At 38.9% G+C, this 18,248-nt stretch overlaps 3 protein-coding genes across 8 annotated transcripts in view; 1 reads left to right on the forward strand and 2 right to left on the reverse strand.

Moving 5' to 3' along the window:
• Positions 1 to 118: 118 nt before the first annotated feature.
• Positions 119 to 7,792, reverse strand: coasy (CoA synthase). Of its 2 annotated transcripts, none has more exons than XM_044013967.1 (10): positions 7,608 to 7,792; positions 4,690 to 5,443; positions 4,370 to 4,584; positions 3,869 to 4,000; positions 3,186 to 3,375; positions 2,923 to 2,987; positions 2,736 to 2,820; positions 2,219 to 2,316; positions 1,496 to 1,642; positions 119 to 1,408 (listed from the first exon to the last, which is right to left on the reverse strand). In XM_044013967.1, exons 2-10 carry the CDS (start codon positions 5,369 to 5,371, stop codon positions 1,349 to 1,351), a joined length of 1,674 nt encoding a protein of 557 aa, XP_043869902.1. In that variant the 5' UTR covers positions 5,372 to 5,443; positions 7,608 to 7,792; the 3' UTR covers positions 119 to 1,348. The 2 variants fall into 2 exon arrangements, with proteins under 2 accessions (XP_043869902.1, XP_043869903.1); XM_044013968.1 differs by lacking the exon at positions 7,608 to 7,792 and adding an exon at positions 6,358 to 6,505.
• A 1,138-nt stretch (positions 7,793 to 8,930) lies between these two features.
• zdhhc6 (zinc finger DHHC-type palmitoyltransferase 6) lies at positions 8,931 to 14,045 on the reverse strand. 2 transcript variants are annotated; one of them, XM_044013944.1, is made up of 11 exons: positions 13,980 to 14,045; positions 12,864 to 13,407; positions 12,657 to 12,748; positions 11,924 to 12,083; positions 11,678 to 11,836; positions 11,418 to 11,471; positions 10,538 to 10,705; positions 10,325 to 10,366; positions 9,722 to 9,867; positions 9,588 to 9,634; positions 8,931 to 9,502 (listed from the first exon to the last, which is right to left on the reverse strand). In XM_044013944.1, exons 2-11 carry the CDS (start codon positions 13,128 to 13,130, stop codon positions 9,402 to 9,404), a joined length of 1,236 nt encoding a protein of 411 aa, XP_043869879.1. In that variant the 5' UTR covers positions 13,131 to 13,407; positions 13,980 to 14,045; the 3' UTR covers positions 8,931 to 9,401. The 2 variants fall into 2 exon arrangements, with proteins under 2 accessions (XP_043869879.1, XP_043869878.1); XM_044013943.1 differs by having other exon boundaries at positions 9,722 to 9,870.
• A 144-nt stretch (positions 14,046 to 14,189) lies between these two features.
• vti1a (vesicle transport through interaction with t-SNAREs 1A) overlaps positions 14,190 to 18,248 on the forward strand; it is a 106,178-nt gene continuing 102,119 nt past the window's right edge. The window contains exon 1 of one of the 4 annotated variants that reach the window (XM_044013947.1): positions 14,190 to 14,429. In XM_044013947.1, coding sequence (XP_043869882.1) covers positions 14,336 to 14,429 — 94 coding nt within the window. In that variant the 5' untranslated portion in view covers positions 14,190 to 14,335. The remainder of the gene's footprint in view (positions 14,430 to 18,248) is intronic. The other 3 variants (XM_044013945.1, XM_044013948.1, XM_044013946.1) reach the window with 3 other exon arrangements.

Raw genomic sequence — 18,248 nt, forward strand, 5'->3', positions numbered from 1 at the left:
ATTGTAATAAAAAAACAAATATATGGTATTTTGGATTATTTTCCAAAATAGTATGTGGGGGTTCTAAAAGACAACAAAGCCTTAAAGCTGTGGTTGACAGATGGAGAGGATCCAGAGATGGAGTGGTTCATCAGTTTTATTTTATTTACATAAAAACTGATAATCTTAGCAATTTATACATGATACATAACATTAATTCAACAATGATTAAACACACTTTGATCGCCTTTGGTTTTCCCGGCAGCTTTCATGGACATTAACTATGAGAGGAGACGGGCCATGTAACAAGGGTCTCTGAAGCAATCATCAATTTTGTCTACTCATGATTTATCTGAAGTGCTGAGCCTGAATTTAAGCTGCTTTCCTGTCAATGTACTAAAGATCTTTCTAGTTCCATTGTCATTGTCTGTACTCTGTGCATTCACCAGTCAATGTGACAGCTACAATATATTTTGAAATATTATCACTCTATCATACAGTGTACCTTTTGTATTCATAATTTATCATTAGACAGTGAAAATAACATGTTACCATTCCCCATACTGTGAAACCTCAAAGATAAATGCATCATCATTAATTCTACCTATCCATTATTATTATTAATAAATTCTTTCTTCTTTCTTTCATGAGCTGACAAAATGCTGAAAACATTCAATTTGCAGAAACATTCATTCTTGAATGGGCCGCATGGCGGAGTAGTGGCTTGCTAGCACTGTTGCCTCATAGCTGGGTTTGTGACCCAGTCCAATGAGGGTCTATCTTTGAGTGTTTGAGAGTGTTGCATGTTCTCCCCCTGTGCGTGTGGGTTTGCAGTGGTGAACTGGACACTGTAAATTGACCATAGGTGTGAGTGTTAGAATGAATGGTTGTTGGTCTCTGTCCAGGGTGTGACTCTGCCTTTCGCTTTATGTCAGCTGGGATTGACTCCAGCTCCCCAAGACCCTCATGTGGAGGTTTTATCTGTAGACAGTGAGTCAGTGAATGAGGTCTCTGATTGATATCATTGAGACTAGTGTTCATGGAAGGTGTAACATTTGTAGAAAACAGCATCATCACTTTTCCATTTCCTCATTCTTCCAACTTAAACGGAGCATTTTTTAAAAATAATCCCACCAGACTTTAAAAAAGGTGTGGAAAGTCAATCAGGCACTGAGTCTTGGTCGAAGTTGTGAGGGAGTAGGCTGCCCTCACTGCGAAGGCAAAGTGGCCGTTTTCACTTCTCTCTCAGGCAAAACTCCCTCATGTGGATGAGGTGTTTTTTGTGCCACATCTCTGGGCCTGACACATGCGTTGCATTGCGTGTGTGTGTGTGTCACCAATACCATGATACAGTGACCCACGCATGTTCCTATTGTTTCACTTGTCTCTGTTGGATTCTGTCCTGAAGAAGACGCCAAGCTTTCAACACCTTTAAAATAAAAGACAATCAAAATGTCATAAATATCAATTTTAAAGACACATAGACAGTATACTGGTAGGGCGATGTGTGTTTGACCTGTTTGTGTGTGACCTCTGGTTCCCACAGTGTGCTGAGCACTACGTTGGCGCGTCGCACTTGTTTAGCGCTGGACCACTGGCTCTGCAGTCTGCGCAGAGCATCTTCTGTGGTCACACCATCCCGCTCCGTTATCCTCAACACTGCCTGAGAGAGGGGGGAAATCAAGAGAAAGCAGGTTAGAATACAGCAGAGTTGCTGCCCCCAAGTGGTAACAGTAAGGAATTACAACATGTATTTTTCTACCATTTTCTTCATGACATGCAACACACTCGTGTCCGAAGATAAACTCCTCAGGACAGGTGTTATTACACTTATCAATGTCCATATGTTGATTTATTTGAAGCCACTGCTACAATATAAACACTAATCATCACATTTCTTTTTTTAAATGGTAAAAATCTAATTTAATGCTGTACAGCGGCATGAAAAGTAATTTGATTTACTCAGATCCTCCCTGGACTAGTTTTCTCTCTCTACTACAGACACATCTGTACAGTCAGACTCATTAAAAAGATCATTTTGATCTCATGAACAGACATCACATCAGTGTGTATTTGAACACAGGGCAGGGGACGCCAGATCAGATCTCATGTGGTCAAAGGAGATGCATCCAGGTGCCAAGTGATGCCAACAGTTGAACTTTAGTATGTCCACACGCAACTAGATCTCTTTGGACGGACGCTAATTCCAGGTCCTTAGTCCCATCGCAGATAATATTACCTCCTCCTCTGGGATAATGGTGACCCACACCTCGTGGACCATGTTTGTCCAACCGGCCTCCAGGAGAACAGCTGCATCCATCACACAAACCTGTTTACCTGCAGAGAGCACAGTACAGGATCACATAAAGTTAGCAGGGGTGTATCAAGATACTTTGGAGGCCCTACATCAAACAGAGACTAAGAAACCTAGTGGGGTTGGGCCTAGTTAGGGGGTTTCAAAGGTCCACAGCTTTATCCTTACAAAGTTGTTGTTGCTGTGGACCAATGTAACCAGCTGTTATCTTCCATCTTTTTGCTTACCATACTCAAGAAGTGAGTTTGAAGTTCCTTTCTTATTCATGTGTATGATACAAAACATGTGGCACATAACACATTTGAAATATATTCTGTGGCACGGTTGTTTATTCCTTTTATAGAGATGAGTAGACATTTGAAATCAATGTGGAATGTGACAGACTATTGAATACAACAGTTTTACAGTATTTTAGATCAATGAATCACAGTTCATACAGTACCTTCCTGTCTGGCTTGGCTGATTGTGTTCTTCACCAGAAGTGCTATTTCAGGCCACACAATATGTGTTAGGGCTTTTAACCGCTCCTGCAGTATAAACACAGGACATCTGGTAAATCTAGTGTAACGTGACATGACATTTGTAATGGTGACACTTAACTGACACATGATCAATACTTGTCACTTTACCTGGTTTCCAAAAACTTTCCTTCCTAATGCACGTCTGTTGATTGTTTTATCTTCATTCAAAATATCTAGAAGAGAGAAAAAACAAACAAACTTGTCATTGCACCAAAATGCATGATATTTCATATGTTGCCTATTAAAATCCTGAAAAATGACTGTTCACTGTGACATCTAAGAAGCTTATGTGAGGTACCATAAACAGATAAGGTGGCCCGACTGGTTTTTTTAATGGCATATCCTGGAGGCAAAATGATGTTTTTTCTCACCTGACCCAAATTCTTCCAGCACTTTGTGATAGGCTGCTGTGCCCGGCTCATACACCTCATGGCCCAGTTTGTCACAGTCGATCCTAACTGCACCCAACGCCTCCAGCTGCTTGGCGATGGAGCTCTTTCCACTGCCGCTGCCTCCTGTCAGCCCAATCACATACGGAAGGGGAGGGAGGTGGGAAGTGTCCTAACACACAAGAAACAGGAGGAACTAAAGTTCAAGAAATAAGCTGAATACCAACAAATACCCGAGGCCAGCAATAATCAGTAATTGGGAAACATTAGTGAGCTACTTTGTTGCAGTTGAGCTCATTATCGCTCACTATAACAGTAGTAATATTAGTTAATATCACTGGGGACAATACTAAGCGTGTATATTCTATGTTTTTATAGATACAAAGTTGAAATTAATTACAAAGATCACAAAAAAAAACACAATACAACAATGGTGATAATTAGTTTTCTTCTTGCTTTAACAGTCATTTGCACTTTGGCCCAAAGATAATGTGAAAGAAAAGGCTGTGACTCTTTGACCAGTTCCTTTCAGAGCAGTTAAATATTAAAGTTACCTTGTATTTGACCTTTGTTACAAAATCCTCAGCAGTCATTTGTTTTCCTCAACATGTTCTATACAAACTTGTCTCATACAAAAATGTATACTTCGTTTTAACAGGACTTACTTTAGGCGGGGTGAGGAGGGTGCCAAGGAGTCGAGAGCGTAGGCTCGAGGAACTGATTTTCTCCTCCTCGCTCTCTGTGTGATAGGCATCTTTAAGCAACTGGATCTCGTGAATAACAAGAGGTGGAAGATCCTGGTTCAGGAGGCAGAGAGCACACATAAGTCACCGATATACTCTATATACTCTTTGACACACCGTAAACATGCTAGTGTGGTTCATTTATTTGTCTTCCTGTATAGTAGCTCTCAGAACAGCACTGTTTTAAAATTGTGCTGTGTGGAGAACAGAGGATACCAAAATTAACCTTATACCGTTTTCCAAGAGATATATGTATGATAAATTAATAATGACATATCATTGCGACCCATGTTTGGGCCAGTCTCTGTGAATAACTGGCCAAAGTGTAGTTGTGGCATTTCCCAAAAGGCAGCATCTACAGTGTTTACATGATATTTGAATTTCAAATGCCTATTCATGCACACTGTTCAGCTCTCAACTCACATTCTCAATGCGTCTCCTGTTCACTGCCTCGCCTCCTAGTCTGGTCTCCTCACTGACCACGATGCACTGTAGCAGCGGGTCGACGATAGACACTCCAAAGGGGTCATCAAGGGGCACAATCTCAAGCTGTAACGATGGTTTGACGTCCTGCAGGAACTCGTGGAGTCTCTGTACGCGCAGAGAGTAGGGCTCAATCAGCTCTGTTAGCACTTTCTCTGAGTACAAGAAGAAAAGGGTGTGATTTGTAAATTGAGGATCGTAAAAATTTGAGACCTGAGAAACTTAATGTCGATGTGCAATACTGACAATGAACAACTCACTTTTTAGCATTGCTTCGTCACACACACCAATAAGGCACCTTCTATTCGATAGCAGGCAAGATATGTTGAGCAGCGTCTTGTGGGCCCCATGGAGCCGGTCGAATGTCCCCCCTACCACCACATCACTGTAAGTTTCCAAAGATTCTGCCTGATTTTCAGGCTTTTCCTGTTCTTCTTTCTCCTGCAGCTTCATTAGCTCAGGGTAAAGCAACACTGAGGGCAGACTGGGGCTGCAGACATAGCATTGGCCAGTGTACTTCTGCAAACTCTGGGTGATCTGATGCGACTGACCTGGGTCCTGCAGAGGAAAGTCTGTCAGCACCACCTCCGGTGAGTGAGACAGGCACTGTGGAGTGGGGAAGGGGCAGTTTGGAACTGCGGCGCCATTGCAAGCTGCTGACAGAGAGCGGACATTGGTCAGCAAAACCTTGATATCAAGGTGCGCACAAATATCCGCCGCATTGCTGTAAAGGCGGTTAATGAGCGTCGACAGGTCCACTACTGGTGGGATGAAAACAGATCGAGGCTGGTTCCCACTTCCCAAGTTCAGCCCAGGGTGGAGGTGGACGTAGAGTGTGCGCTCTACAAGCTGAGCGGCAGAGGTGAGCACCGGAGCGATGCGCAGGGGAAGCGTGTGGAGAGGAGAAGTCAGCACAAGGATGCCCGTGCTGAACATGGACATGATACTGGCTGATAACACAGAGAATTCACAGCTGCTGCAGTGTCTAGGTCACTGTACAGGGGTGGTAAAGCACTGAAGAGGAGCAAAGAGAAAGAAAATGTTAATATAGTTCTATCAAGTTAAGATTATGGTTACAATATTTTAACGCATTGCAATCTGGAACAACTGGACAGCATATTTAAAATGAAAAAAACAAGAGCTGAAGCATTCAAATCAAACTAAACCATTTCCCTGGAAGAATTTTGAATTTCATCTCTCGTCAAGTGACCGGTTTAAAATGACTTCATTACCAACTACGTCTTCACACTCTTAGAAAAGTAACACACCATTTCTGGCAGAACCACATGTTTGGATGCATCATTGTGGCATATTGCAGGACTTTAACTGGTCATGGAATATTGTTTACTTCTAATGATTAGTGTGTGCAGTTCAAAGTTCAGTCCATTACTCTTTCATCTGCCTTTGTTCTTGGTTCACAATTCATTCCTATGGGAATTTTTGGCAATTTCCGTCTTCATATTGACTTGAACCACTTAGAAAAGTCCCAAGAAACAATTATCAATTGAACTGCATTTTTGTAGTTTTGTTGTATTTTATTAAACTACGGGACACATTTCTGCTGGAAAAGAAATATTAATAGGAATAAACATGGGAGATTGTAATAGAGAGATCAAAGACATTGGACCGTGAAGTTTAAAGCTTTCAAGCTGGCACCAACAGAAAAAAACATGTTGAAGACACATTTTCTCAAGTTTAGGCATTCAAACTGAAGAGGTGGGTCATTGGGTTTAGGTGAGTGGAGAATGATCACTTGTTGATTACACTGCTGCTATATGCTAGTTTGATATTAGTCTAGGTCCCAGACACTTGCTCTCATGTCTCACTTCATGACAGTTTTATTTAAAAGATCAAGGGCAGATTGTGACTACATGCTCTTTTTAGGATCCTTAAATATTTTTGCTGTTAGGTCAGTAGAGTCAATTTACCTTTCAGTTAGTCTGTGGTTAAAGGTACAATGGTTTTCTCTGCTTAAAAAAGAATCTCATCAGCAGCATCTATTCTGCACCGACACTGGCATCACAGAAGCTCATCCTGATAAATGTGCAAAAACAAACAGCAGAAAAGCTCAGTGAACCACTTTACTGTAGCTATGGAGTGAATCTTTGGACAACAGTCTGAACACATGGGAAAGCAACCCCGGTAAAAATGTATTTGGCCTTGATTTTATTTTTGAACGTTGTGGTTTTTATTTCTTTCATATTATTTCTAACATTACTTTTGCTAGCGCCAGCTATGTCTACTACCTGGATAATCTCATTTATCTTCTCTACATCATTACCACTAAAAAAAGACATGATAATTATGTGCCATGTCATAAGTCATTTTTGAAAAGGACTTTTTCTTGTAAAGCTCAATGAAATGCATGCTTCATAAAAGGTATAAAGGTTTACAATGATAATAATAATAATAGTAACAATAATAATGATAATAATTATCTGTAATGACAGTTAATTTCTGTTCTAATGGGGGTTGAGATGGTTCTTGTATCACTATGGGGCCTTTCCCACATGCTACATGCTGGCAGTGCAATTACACATAGGTTAAATTAAGTTTAAGTATGTATTGTGTCAGTGTTTGGGTGGAGTTACTACCATGCATGAATGGAATTACTCATTTCTGTAGAGGTGGTTGAGCCTCAAATATCTTATAGTAAAAAACTCAAAATCTAATTGAGGGAAAATGTGCAGAAACACTACATGACAGTGTTCCTTTCTTAACTCCGCCCACAACAAAGGTGACTGGTTATTCCGTAACCACACCATTGGCTGCTTTTATAGTCACTGACCAATCAAACTGCGTGAAAAGTCCATGTTTCTAATAAGGAACTGGAAGTACTTCAGTTAAAAATCCCAGCTACTAGAAAGAGAGGTGATGTTTTGGCCAAAAATATCAAACGTTATCATATTGCTACATGAGCAGCTGCCATTTACTTGTGCGTGTGTGTGTGCTATTAGTGTCGCAGGTAGCAAGATTTTAGTACTACCATCACATTGCCTGTTGAAAAATAAATAAACAAAACAAAACAGCAAAACGTCTGATGATAGCAGTACGTATAAACATATGATTTCGGGTTTATTGTTTAGGCAACAACATGCACAGAGCATCTGTAATCGTTTTTAAACTGTCACTTAGGACTGGCACATACAAGGAGCCTTGTAATTTAGCACGAGCTTACCTGCTAACGAGCGAAGCTAAAGCGACGTGAATGACGGATAAATGGTGCCGTAAAGACTCGGATCGGACCACACCTCCACTGAACAAACTGCTCTCCTGACACTCCTTCAGTAATGACCGTGAGATCCAGCTCACACTGCTGGAAGAACTCGTTCACACACAATCTGAATTGCGTTAGATGGTCACGTGACCTGTTGCTTGCACGCTGATTGGTTGGAGAACTTGTGTGTATCTATACATAACGTTCAGAGAGCTGTATGAAGCAGGTGACATACTACAGTATATTTATAATGCTAATATATAATAATATAGTTTATAATGCTAAAAATGTCCTACAGTATTCAAATATGTATTTAGTGCATTATTAGACATATACACTAGTTCAATAGGTGAATTCATCTGTTGTAAAATACTCTGATGAACCATAATATTTAAAATACAAGTTGAAATAAACAACCACAGTGGCAGAGGGACAGTGTCAGTACTTTGCATTGATTTGTACAGGAGGAAAAGTAATACCAACTGTTGGTAAAAAAAACCAAACCAAAACAAGTAGTATAATGTTACTACAATATTAAACTAAATTTACAGTGAGCTTTGGCTGATCAGCCATGATGTGAAAAATGGAGAACTGTTTCTAATATTATGACTGACCATTGTCTACTGCAAACTCATGAATACAGTATTTCAAACAGCCCTCACATGTGTGTTTATTAAGCGCTTGAACACTGTATTGTTAGACACAAGACAAACACACAGTTTAAGAAGTAAACTAAACTGTTGTAAAGTAAACCAAATGACACATGGTTTATAAGTCCATACACTCTGAGGAACCTTTAACCTGTTCTTTGTTTAAAGGTTCCTCAGGGTGTATGGACTTTTGTGTTTAAGATAGTGCATACATTTGTGGAAAGATACATATTCTAAAGTATACAAGTAAAAGCCCTTACATGTGGTTGTTGAGTGAATCGATGCTTGACTTTTCTTTTTTTGCTAGACACCCATATTGTATATATATTATGGTCACACACTGCTTACATTGTATACTGTATATTAATGTATTTGTACTTAGTACTTCCTGCTCTTTTTAATTCATACCAAGTACCCAACATAATTTTTACAATCATGCCTGCTGGTGGAACAGTGAAAATGCCCCTGCAGTGCAACTATTAAAGGATCTTCTTTTTCTATTTTCTTGACAGTTAACTGTGATCATCTTAATACATCTTGATTTTTTTGCAAAGACTGACGCACACAATGACTTTTGAAGATTTTTTAATTTTCAATTTATAACTGTGAGGCCAACAATTTGTTTTTACAAAAATAAAAAAAAAGAATTTGAGTGTTATCTCCGTACTGTAGAAAGAGTTGCATGATGAAGCCCTAGGGTCAGCTGGGCAGAGGCATTGCATAAGTAGCAAAAAAGGACATCAACCAGTAAATACAACATATTCAAGTAAAAAGTCTTGTAATCACAACAAAGTTACATTAAAGCCTGGCGGCATTTATTGGAAATTAAGACTCTTGCTGGGTTTTACTTTTGGTCAGAGGAGCTGAACTGAACGCATAAGACCAGTCTTTCTCATGAACTTTCAAGTCTATGATAGCAAAGTGCTACTTAAAAAATTCAAGTTGGTACTGAAATGTGATAAATTTCAATCAAAGTATGCAATTTTTGATGGTGAGCCTGCAGTATCAGGCCTGACATCTTCAGTGGGTGTATGTTCATGAAAACAGACTGACACCTCATGTTCAGTTTCACTCCCCCGCTCTACATAAAGCCAGGTGAAATATATTAATTTACTTTCTTTTCGCAGGTGCTATCACTGGCAGCTGTGTCATAATGGCACTTCTCCACACATCGCCTCGGAAACCATCCCCTCACACGCTCCCCAACTGGAAGCCAGAACAGTGAAAAAAGGTACCATTAGTGTGAATTTATAAAAAACATTATTCAAACATCATTCATTTTCAATTTTACCTTTCATGTGCTCCTCGCTCAAAACTTTGTCTCCATACATCCACCATCTAAAGAGAATCAAAACAATTGTTTGTTTTAAATCATTAATTGGAAGAATATTCAGTGAGTCTGTATTTCTGTGTGGACCAACTTACTTGGTCCCACGGGTGGCGAGGATGGTGTCCCCCTTACTGAGGGGGATCCTGGGCTCCTCTGTGCAGGGAGTTCTGAAAAAGGTTTGGAGACCCTTGCTGAGAGGGCAGCAAGCGCCATTATAGTCCTCCACTGCTCGGTACTGGACCTGCTGGCCACATCAAACAAAAAATATGATTATTCTACCACTCTAATAACAACTATCCTGTAAAAATATGTGTGTTAATAAAGTTAAGTCTTTAACCTTATTGCATTTAAACATCTGACATCTGCAACATTTTGTTCAACCAAACAATGCTGCCAATAGCTACACTGAATATGTACTCTTATCTTTATTCAGACCATCACGTTTGACAATGCAGTAGACATCTTACAAGCTCTTTTATTGTGGAATAAACATTGTAGGAACTAAAAAAGTGTTTGAAACAATGATGTGACTCATCAGATATTGAGGAGCAAATGGAACCTTTCATAGATTATTCTCTTTTTAATCTCCACCTTTTCTCCCAACGCCACACTCAGGTTTAAACCTGTTCTTGTTTGTCTGTTCTTTGTGGAAATTAACACCACACAAATGTCTCAACGCGGATTTGGCAGATACTTACACTTCTCACTCGTTTGTCAGCTTTCTGTTTCAGTTGCTCAATCTGTTTAGAAGGGAACAACACAATGTCACTTTTATCTCACTGTTCAACACCAAATGTAGTATTAGATTCAAGTGAATTTATCACTTATCATGAAAAGACAGTCAAGTGTACACATGAGGCGAGAAAATGACAAAGAAAAAGTAGACACAGAACAAATAAAACACAACCCACAGTTAAGGTGTGCTGGTGACACTTGGGATGGACTGGCCATTCTGTGCCGTCACCCTTGGGCATCCCTGACCAAGTGAAAACTTGCTTGAAGTTCAGCCAGCGGGTGCCAAGGTCATAAGGGAAGATGAACTCCTCCCCTGTTTGGTAGTGCTGTATTCTGTCTTTGGCCTGGGGAAAGAACACAGTGTGTGTCAGTGGGATCAGATGGGTGGCATCATGTTTCTGTAATCAGCATGGGACATTGTATGATCCTGGTAATTCAAGTAACATAATTTGAAGCTGCAGTATGTAACTTTTGGATATTTTTATTAAATGTATTATTTATTTATTAAATGTATTATTATTATTATGCCTTTGTTTGGTCTATATGAACAGATATGGTGCTACATAATGTGTACACTGTGTCTGTCATTTGAAACGTGACTCCACTAAGCAACACTGCCAGACCTGAAAGACCAGAGTGTTTGTGTTCATACAGCAGCAACACAGGGGCAGGTGGTAGCAAGAAGTGTTTATCCCATCAAACTGATGAACGAGCAGCTGCTTTGAGCAGGACAACTCACTTATTTTTATAGACAAATCTTTGTGTTTTCAGACAAAATCCAACCTGATTGCAGCTGTCTCACTTCTCTACAAGAGCAATGTTCAATGTTTATCAGCATTGTGTGGACTCATTTGACAATGGTTTGAATCTAAACAACATTTGTTTATATTTAAAAGTTATGCACAACTCCCAGAACAAGGTCAGACCAAGAGGCAGGCAATTAAACATGTTAATTATAAGTCCTTAACATAGTCATCCTAGTTTCTTGTTTACTGATCACACAAGCATTCACCCACCTGAAACCACATTAACATTACAATAATCATATATTCTGACCTTTTCCTCAATCCAGGACTCAATCGAGGTCTTGTTTCGAAGGATGACTTTCATCTGAAAAGAAAAAACTCTTTCATTATCAGAAGTAACTTGTCATATGTTTTGGAAAAATAGTTAATTTGTTGTACCACAGATTTCTCTTGAATACTGGGGCAATGTGAAATGTAATATTGGACAAGCTCACAAGACAGATTGTGGCTTCACAAAGTAAATATTGAAAAGATTATGTTAAACTGTGTGCAAACTAATTAAAGATTTACCTGTATGACGAAAAGCATGCCAACAGAGATAGAGGTACCCAGTGCCAGGCCTAAGGCGAAGAGTGTGGCAGCAAAGGCAGGCACACTGAAGGGCATGATGGGCTGGAATTGACGCACAGCACTCATGTCAATCTTCACAGTGCTCCACCCAAATGATATCTGCAGCAACGACAAAGAACACAGTTAAAAATGTCTGATAACTTCAGCGAGGCCATTTATATCATGGAGCACTGAGAAACTACTGACCCTCTCGTACAACTGCGTGTACATGGTCATTATGAAGATGACGGCAGCGTGTGAGCAGCCCAGAGGAGCTAGCAGCAGGAAGCTGGTGAAGTAAGCATGGTTCAGGTGTCCGCAGCAGTTGTTGATCCAAGGACAGTGGTGGTCCATTTTCATCACACACCTGTGGGAGGGGAGGCAGAGGAGGAGAGGAGTGCTGGGGGAATTGACTGGTTGTTCGGGAGGACATAGAGTGACAAATTCATCAGCAGGCCACACTGCTTTTTCTTTTTTTAGAATAAAAATACAGATGACTGATGGTCCATGTGAAAGTATATAATAATTTCAAATTTTAAAGAGAAAGTGTTACCTTGAAAGGCATACTGGGGTTCTGTATGATTGTCAGTGTTATGTGCAATGTGTGTTGATAACAATAATTGAAGTATGCACTTAAAAAAGCCACAGAGATACTTTACAGCACTGTAAGCATAGAAAAACACATTCTGCCACTTATACTACACATATACCTATGCATATGCTCTGTATATACTGCTCATACTCTATCCATTGCCCCACTGTACATACTACAGCTATACAGACCACTGTTTTGCACTTTATTATATTTATACTTGCTTTTTTTGATGAACCAGAGTACCGTCTTGCACTGGTTAGATGCTAACTGCATTTTGTTGTCTCTGTACTTATACTCTGCACAATAACAATAAAGTTGAATAATTTAATCTAATCTAAAAAATACCTGTTACACTTGCGACAGTGGTGGGATCTGGGGGCCTTGAACCCTTGGCACACTCTGCAGTACTGCAAGTACTGGGCATCCAGTTGCTTCTCCTGTTTAAGAATAAAATCAAAATTCTGACACAGCAATCTAAACAATAGAAATCTACATTACACAAACTGCTCTAGTTAAACAAATATGAAGATAGTGATAGATTTGAGTACTTACTGGTCTCCAACCAAGAGGGATATATCCAGGTCCAACAAACATAGCATTGAAGTAGTTGTAGAGGATGAGAACAGTCCAGTTGATGAGCATGATGAAGTTAATGTTGCCTCCTGTAGTGTCTAATGGCCAGTACCAGATAATGGAGTCCAGAATGGCCATTGTGGAGCATATAGCAATGACGGACAAAGCTATGACTGGGCCCCAGTGGCATAATCTCCGTACCTCATGGAGGTTCTCAAATGTCACAAAGGTTGACAGGAAGTTCATTTTTTTTTACCACACAACTAGGTCTAATATTCTTGCTTTTGATGAATGAAATGTATTGACTAGGCTTCAGTAATGTGTTAATTATTTCATTTGCTATCTCATAGCAATGAGTAATATGCACATATTTTTCCCTTTCTTCTGAGTACTCGACAACTGGCCGGGTCTTGACTCACTGGGGCACTTCGTATCCCATTGCTGCTGGTCCTGGCAAAGAGCGGCATCCTCTGCTGTCAATCTGGGGAGCACACTATCCTTGTGACAACGTCAAAGTCCCCATCTGGAGACAGACAAAAAAATCACAACAATCAGCCATCCATCTGACACTTTGATAACATATAGTATATTTGCAGTGAAATAAATCCAGTGAGCTTACAGTGCTTCTATTTATCTTGAAATATCAATAAATCCAATCATTTCATATAAACCTTGACTATGAGCACAATGAATGCGTGACCACGCTTTCCAAACATCCACAGTATTTACAGCACAGCATCAAGCTTGATTAGCTTGCCATTCCAAGCTAATTTGAATCAAGAATTTACCAAATACGTGTTACCATAAGCACTGTCCATAAACAAGGTATGACAGACAATGTTTGTTTCAGTAATCAACATAGCATTATACCCGCCTTAAATTTAAATTGTATCAATTTTAGCACCATCGCTAACAGTTAGCTAGCTTCCTCACCAAGCTGTCAAGACTAACGTACCGATCTCGTTGTTGCTGCAAGGTGTAAATAAATAAATAAGGCAAACAGTGTGTAGGGAGGATATCGCAAATAACCTCTTGTATATTTACATGAACGGTTCGAATTAATAGATAATAGAGATGACATAATACATGACAAACCTGGTCACTTCCTTGTTATTTTTCTTCTGTGCATGAAGCGGAACCCTTTTCATGGTGTGTCAGAAATTGTTACCCTCAAGCTCCAGCTCGAGACATTCATTTGTTTCAGCAATTTAACTCTTAGTTTTTACGAAAAATAATGAATTCATTTCAGACACACAATATAAAATAAATACCTTTAACGCGCAAGAATATTTCCATCCACTTGCTGAACATTTTGCGTTGTCATAAAAAAAGAAAATCCAAATCCACGCCGAGCACATTTCACTGCGACTCAAGGAAGGAGCTCCATTCGAGCCGTGTTGTTATTATTCTGAGCTGTCAACCACAAAGCTAACTAAACTTAATAAGCAGCCATGTCTTCAGACTTCGAGACCTACGAGCAGGACTTTGCCACCCTTACAGCAGAAGTAACTAACAAAATTGGCCGAATTCCCAAACTCAGTGGAGGTAAGGCAGCTGTATTTATTATCTGAAAATGCCTAGCTGGAGCTAGCTGCCAAGCTAACCGCAGATGGTGTATCTTAATATGTTTGACATTCTATTAATATATGACATTTTGTATTGGCGGAATCGTTGCAGTAAGTGGTGGAGTAGCTACAGTGTTATTTTAGAAATGATATGTATATTATTATGTATAGGTGTGTAGGTAAGGTACTTTTGTACCCAAGGTATGACATATATTAACAGTTGAGATAAGACGACAAATGATGTTTCTGGCCACTGCCAAAATAGTTCATATTATTTAAGATTAATCAATTTTTCATGAGTAAACATCAAATAATTATAACACAGGAGCTCTGCCATATCATTGTTTTACTGGGTAGTAAGTGCTGCAGCCTAATAACGGAGTTAGCCTTTTTGCTGACTTGACTTTTCAAACAGGAAAACACAGGTGAAAACAATCATCTTAATCATGGCTACATTTTAATTATGTGAATGTTTTGGGGTTGGCTCACAGGGACACCTGATCACTCCAGGTGTGAATGAGTTTGATGCTCCTCTGGCCAATAAATCTTTGAACAGGTTCCGCTGCAGTGACGGTGAAAGACTATATGTGGGTATAAAAAATTGATGGAAAGACGTAGCGGGGACAGCATTTCACATTATATGTAAATATGTCAGAACGACCAACTAAATGCTTTTGAAGTTCTGAATACAGGGGGTTTCTTCTTAAAAATTGTTCATGTTTTATTCTCGATCAGTTTAATTTCCATATTGACATAGCTAAGTTTCTTGTAGAGCATGCATTGCAAAGAGCATTTTCTAGTATAGATAGTGGCTGTCTCTCAGGTTGTTAATGGATATAAAGTGACCGTGGATGTTCTAAACAATATGGAATGCAGTAAGGTCTTATTGATGTAACTTACTTTAAATCAATAATCTAGAGAGCATATAGATGCAGCAGCAAAACCATGCAACCGTGTTTTAGATGGCTAACACTCACAGTGCAAGAAGGATGTGGTAGATCACATGTCTCCCATTCATTACAGCACAGCAGAATTTGGACAAGTCATGTATGTCTTCTATGGAGATGAGGACGTAGGGCTAATATTATTAAAAAACGTTCATATTTATCCACAATTGAAAAAATGACAGATAATCAGTTTAATACACTACTAATACTACTTTCACAATACACAAACTTTTTTTGAATAGATATTAAATGTATTCATTCTGCACGCACGGCCTGTGTTTACAGTCAGACACTGTATTCGCACATTTAAATTTTTTTGTTTTTGTTCAAACGTTTTTGGATTTAAAACATCATCAAAAACACAAAGTTACATATTTTTGAGATATGCGTAAGTGATGAGCATCAATATTTTGCGCATGAACCACTGCAACTGTGGTTTGTGGCTACAATTGTATTATCTACATCAGCTTACCTCATGCTAGTTTTTATTTTGATTGCTTCCATCTCTTACTCAGGTTTTTTCAAAGGGCACTGTGTCTCACAAAGCCTCAGTTCCCTGAATATTTCTGGTTTGCTGGCATCTTTGAAGATTCATGGCAGCTCATTTAATTCCACAGAGTAATTCCACATTGCTTCCTCTTGCCATCTGTTAACAGTGTCAGTGTAAACTCATTTGAACATGTACAAAGCCAGGAGTCACTCATAGTTGTTGAATGTTTTCTGTCACCAACAGAATAGTTTATGGTTGAATTTCACATCCCTTCCCTCTTAAGGATTTTATTTTATGCTTCTTTAAAGACCTGCTTCCTGAAGTGGTGGAATTCTGCCTGTGGCTGAACAGCCCTCTTTTTAATTTATTAATAAAGAAGCAGACAAAGGGCTTTTGTTATTGCCCTCAAATGTGCACAGTTGCTGATAATGACCAAGGTTTGTGGGGGAAAAAAGTAATTGACTATCTTTATTCATATAATAGTCAAATAAATGTGTGTTTATTCATTACCATCCTATTTAAAGAGGTCAATGAAATTTTTTTTTATTATAAATAATGTTTATTGTCTTTTATTTTCTTACTTCTGTGTACAAAAATCCTTCCATCAGTGGGTTGAGTTTTTGGTAAAAATCCATACATATTTCACAGCCCTCTGGCTTGGAGCAAGGAAGCATCATATCATGAATTGCCTCTGGCTGTTTACTGTGTAAGTTGTGAGGTTGGACATGGGATTTAAAATAAGGTATAGTGCATGGTGCTGAATAAATGAGGATTTGCAATTTGATTTGTAGCTCAAAGTTGTGTTAGATTTGTATTTAAGTGATTCAAAATGTTGAAAGTTTTCTGCTGATATTCTGAAAAAAAGAAGAAGCCTTAACTGAATTAGCGATCTCTTCAAATATATAAATGCCGTCTTTTTCTATTGATCTTGATTATTTAGGTTTAGATGTAAGAAGGCTTTTCATCTCTATATGTTTGCCCTGAGATGGTCTGGCAACTTGTCCAGGGTGGATTAAGTGCAATGAATGGATGAACGAACGAACGAATAGATGGTGAGATTTAAATGAATTAGAATAACATTAGTGCCCTTTTACAAAAGAAGAATTTCACAATAGGAAAAACTGAGCTAAAGTGAGCTTCCGTAGAATGCATAGGGATGCACTGGATTGTGTGAAGTATGCTGATTTATTTGAAAAACAAACTAATGAAACAGTTTATTCTGATGAGCCCACTGGAGCCCCATTGAGACATCATTAATGTTATTAGCAACACATATGCTTTCAAATGTCTTCTATGAAAATGGCTTTTTTGTCATTTATCTAAACACTAAATTATGACTTTTACAAATATTTTAACTACTTTATCTCCTTTTCTTCTCTCCTTCATTTCTTCACCTTTTATGAGTTTTAAATAAAGTTGCAGAGTGTTTTTGTGTATTTTTGCATCAATGGGAGATGATTCTGTTGTGATATTCACATTCTGTTGTGTCTTTGTCCTGAAGACTGAAGAAATTCAGTCTTTACGCCATAATTCTTTACTTCACATTTGTGAATTTTTTCCACACACTGTTTTCTAACATATATTATATATGAAGAGGCGAATCTCTGCATTTGGTTCACAACACACAAATTGTATGTTTATAGATGGCATGTGGTGATGGTAGAAAATTCTATGATTGTGTGCATATTTTTTCATTTATTCCAAACCAGGTTTTGATTAAATTTCTTTCCCCTTTTTTAAAGATATTTTTTGGGCTTTTTGGGCCTTTATTAGACAAGACAGTGAAGTTTGAAGGGGGGAAGACACTGCAAAGGACCAAAGGAAATTTGGCCACTGCAAATTGGGCCCTTTGCCCCATAAGGCGCCAATATTTATTGTTCCTATTATCTTCTTGAAAATACATTTGTTTAATGATGCTTGATTGTTAAACAACCAAACCTCTATGCCACCTGCGGTTGACTTTCATTGTAAAGAACCGGTTGCAGAACAAAGAACAGTCCCTGTATACAGAAATTGAGTGGTGTTTTGCTGCCTTAAATAACAGTGGAATGAACTGTAGTTTTTGTGCATCTTTGGAACTCTTGCCAGTCCTAATGAATTTCAGTGGATAATGTTGAAGAGCAGCCACAGGGCGAGGTGCAGAACAGTATGTTAGTCATTCTGAGTGGGCCTCATACGTCTGGCAAGTGAGCAAAGATGACACCTTCCTTCCCTTTGAGTTGGCATGAGGTGTCTCTCTGCTACTCAACTGAAACCAACAAAAGCCTCATAGATGCCAATAAATAAGAGACATCAAATGTTGGCTTGTCGCGTGGAAAGAATGTGTAAATATATCTTCAAATATGTCCTTGTGTGTTGTCTT

The sequence above is a fragment of the Solea senegalensis genome, linkage group LG18 (genome assembly GCF_019176455.1).
Source record: "Solea senegalensis isolate Sse05_10M linkage group LG18, IFAPA_SoseM_1, whole genome shotgun sequence".
Classification (NCBI taxonomy): domain Eukaryota; kingdom Metazoa; phylum Chordata; class Actinopteri; order Pleuronectiformes; family Soleidae; genus Solea; species Solea senegalensis.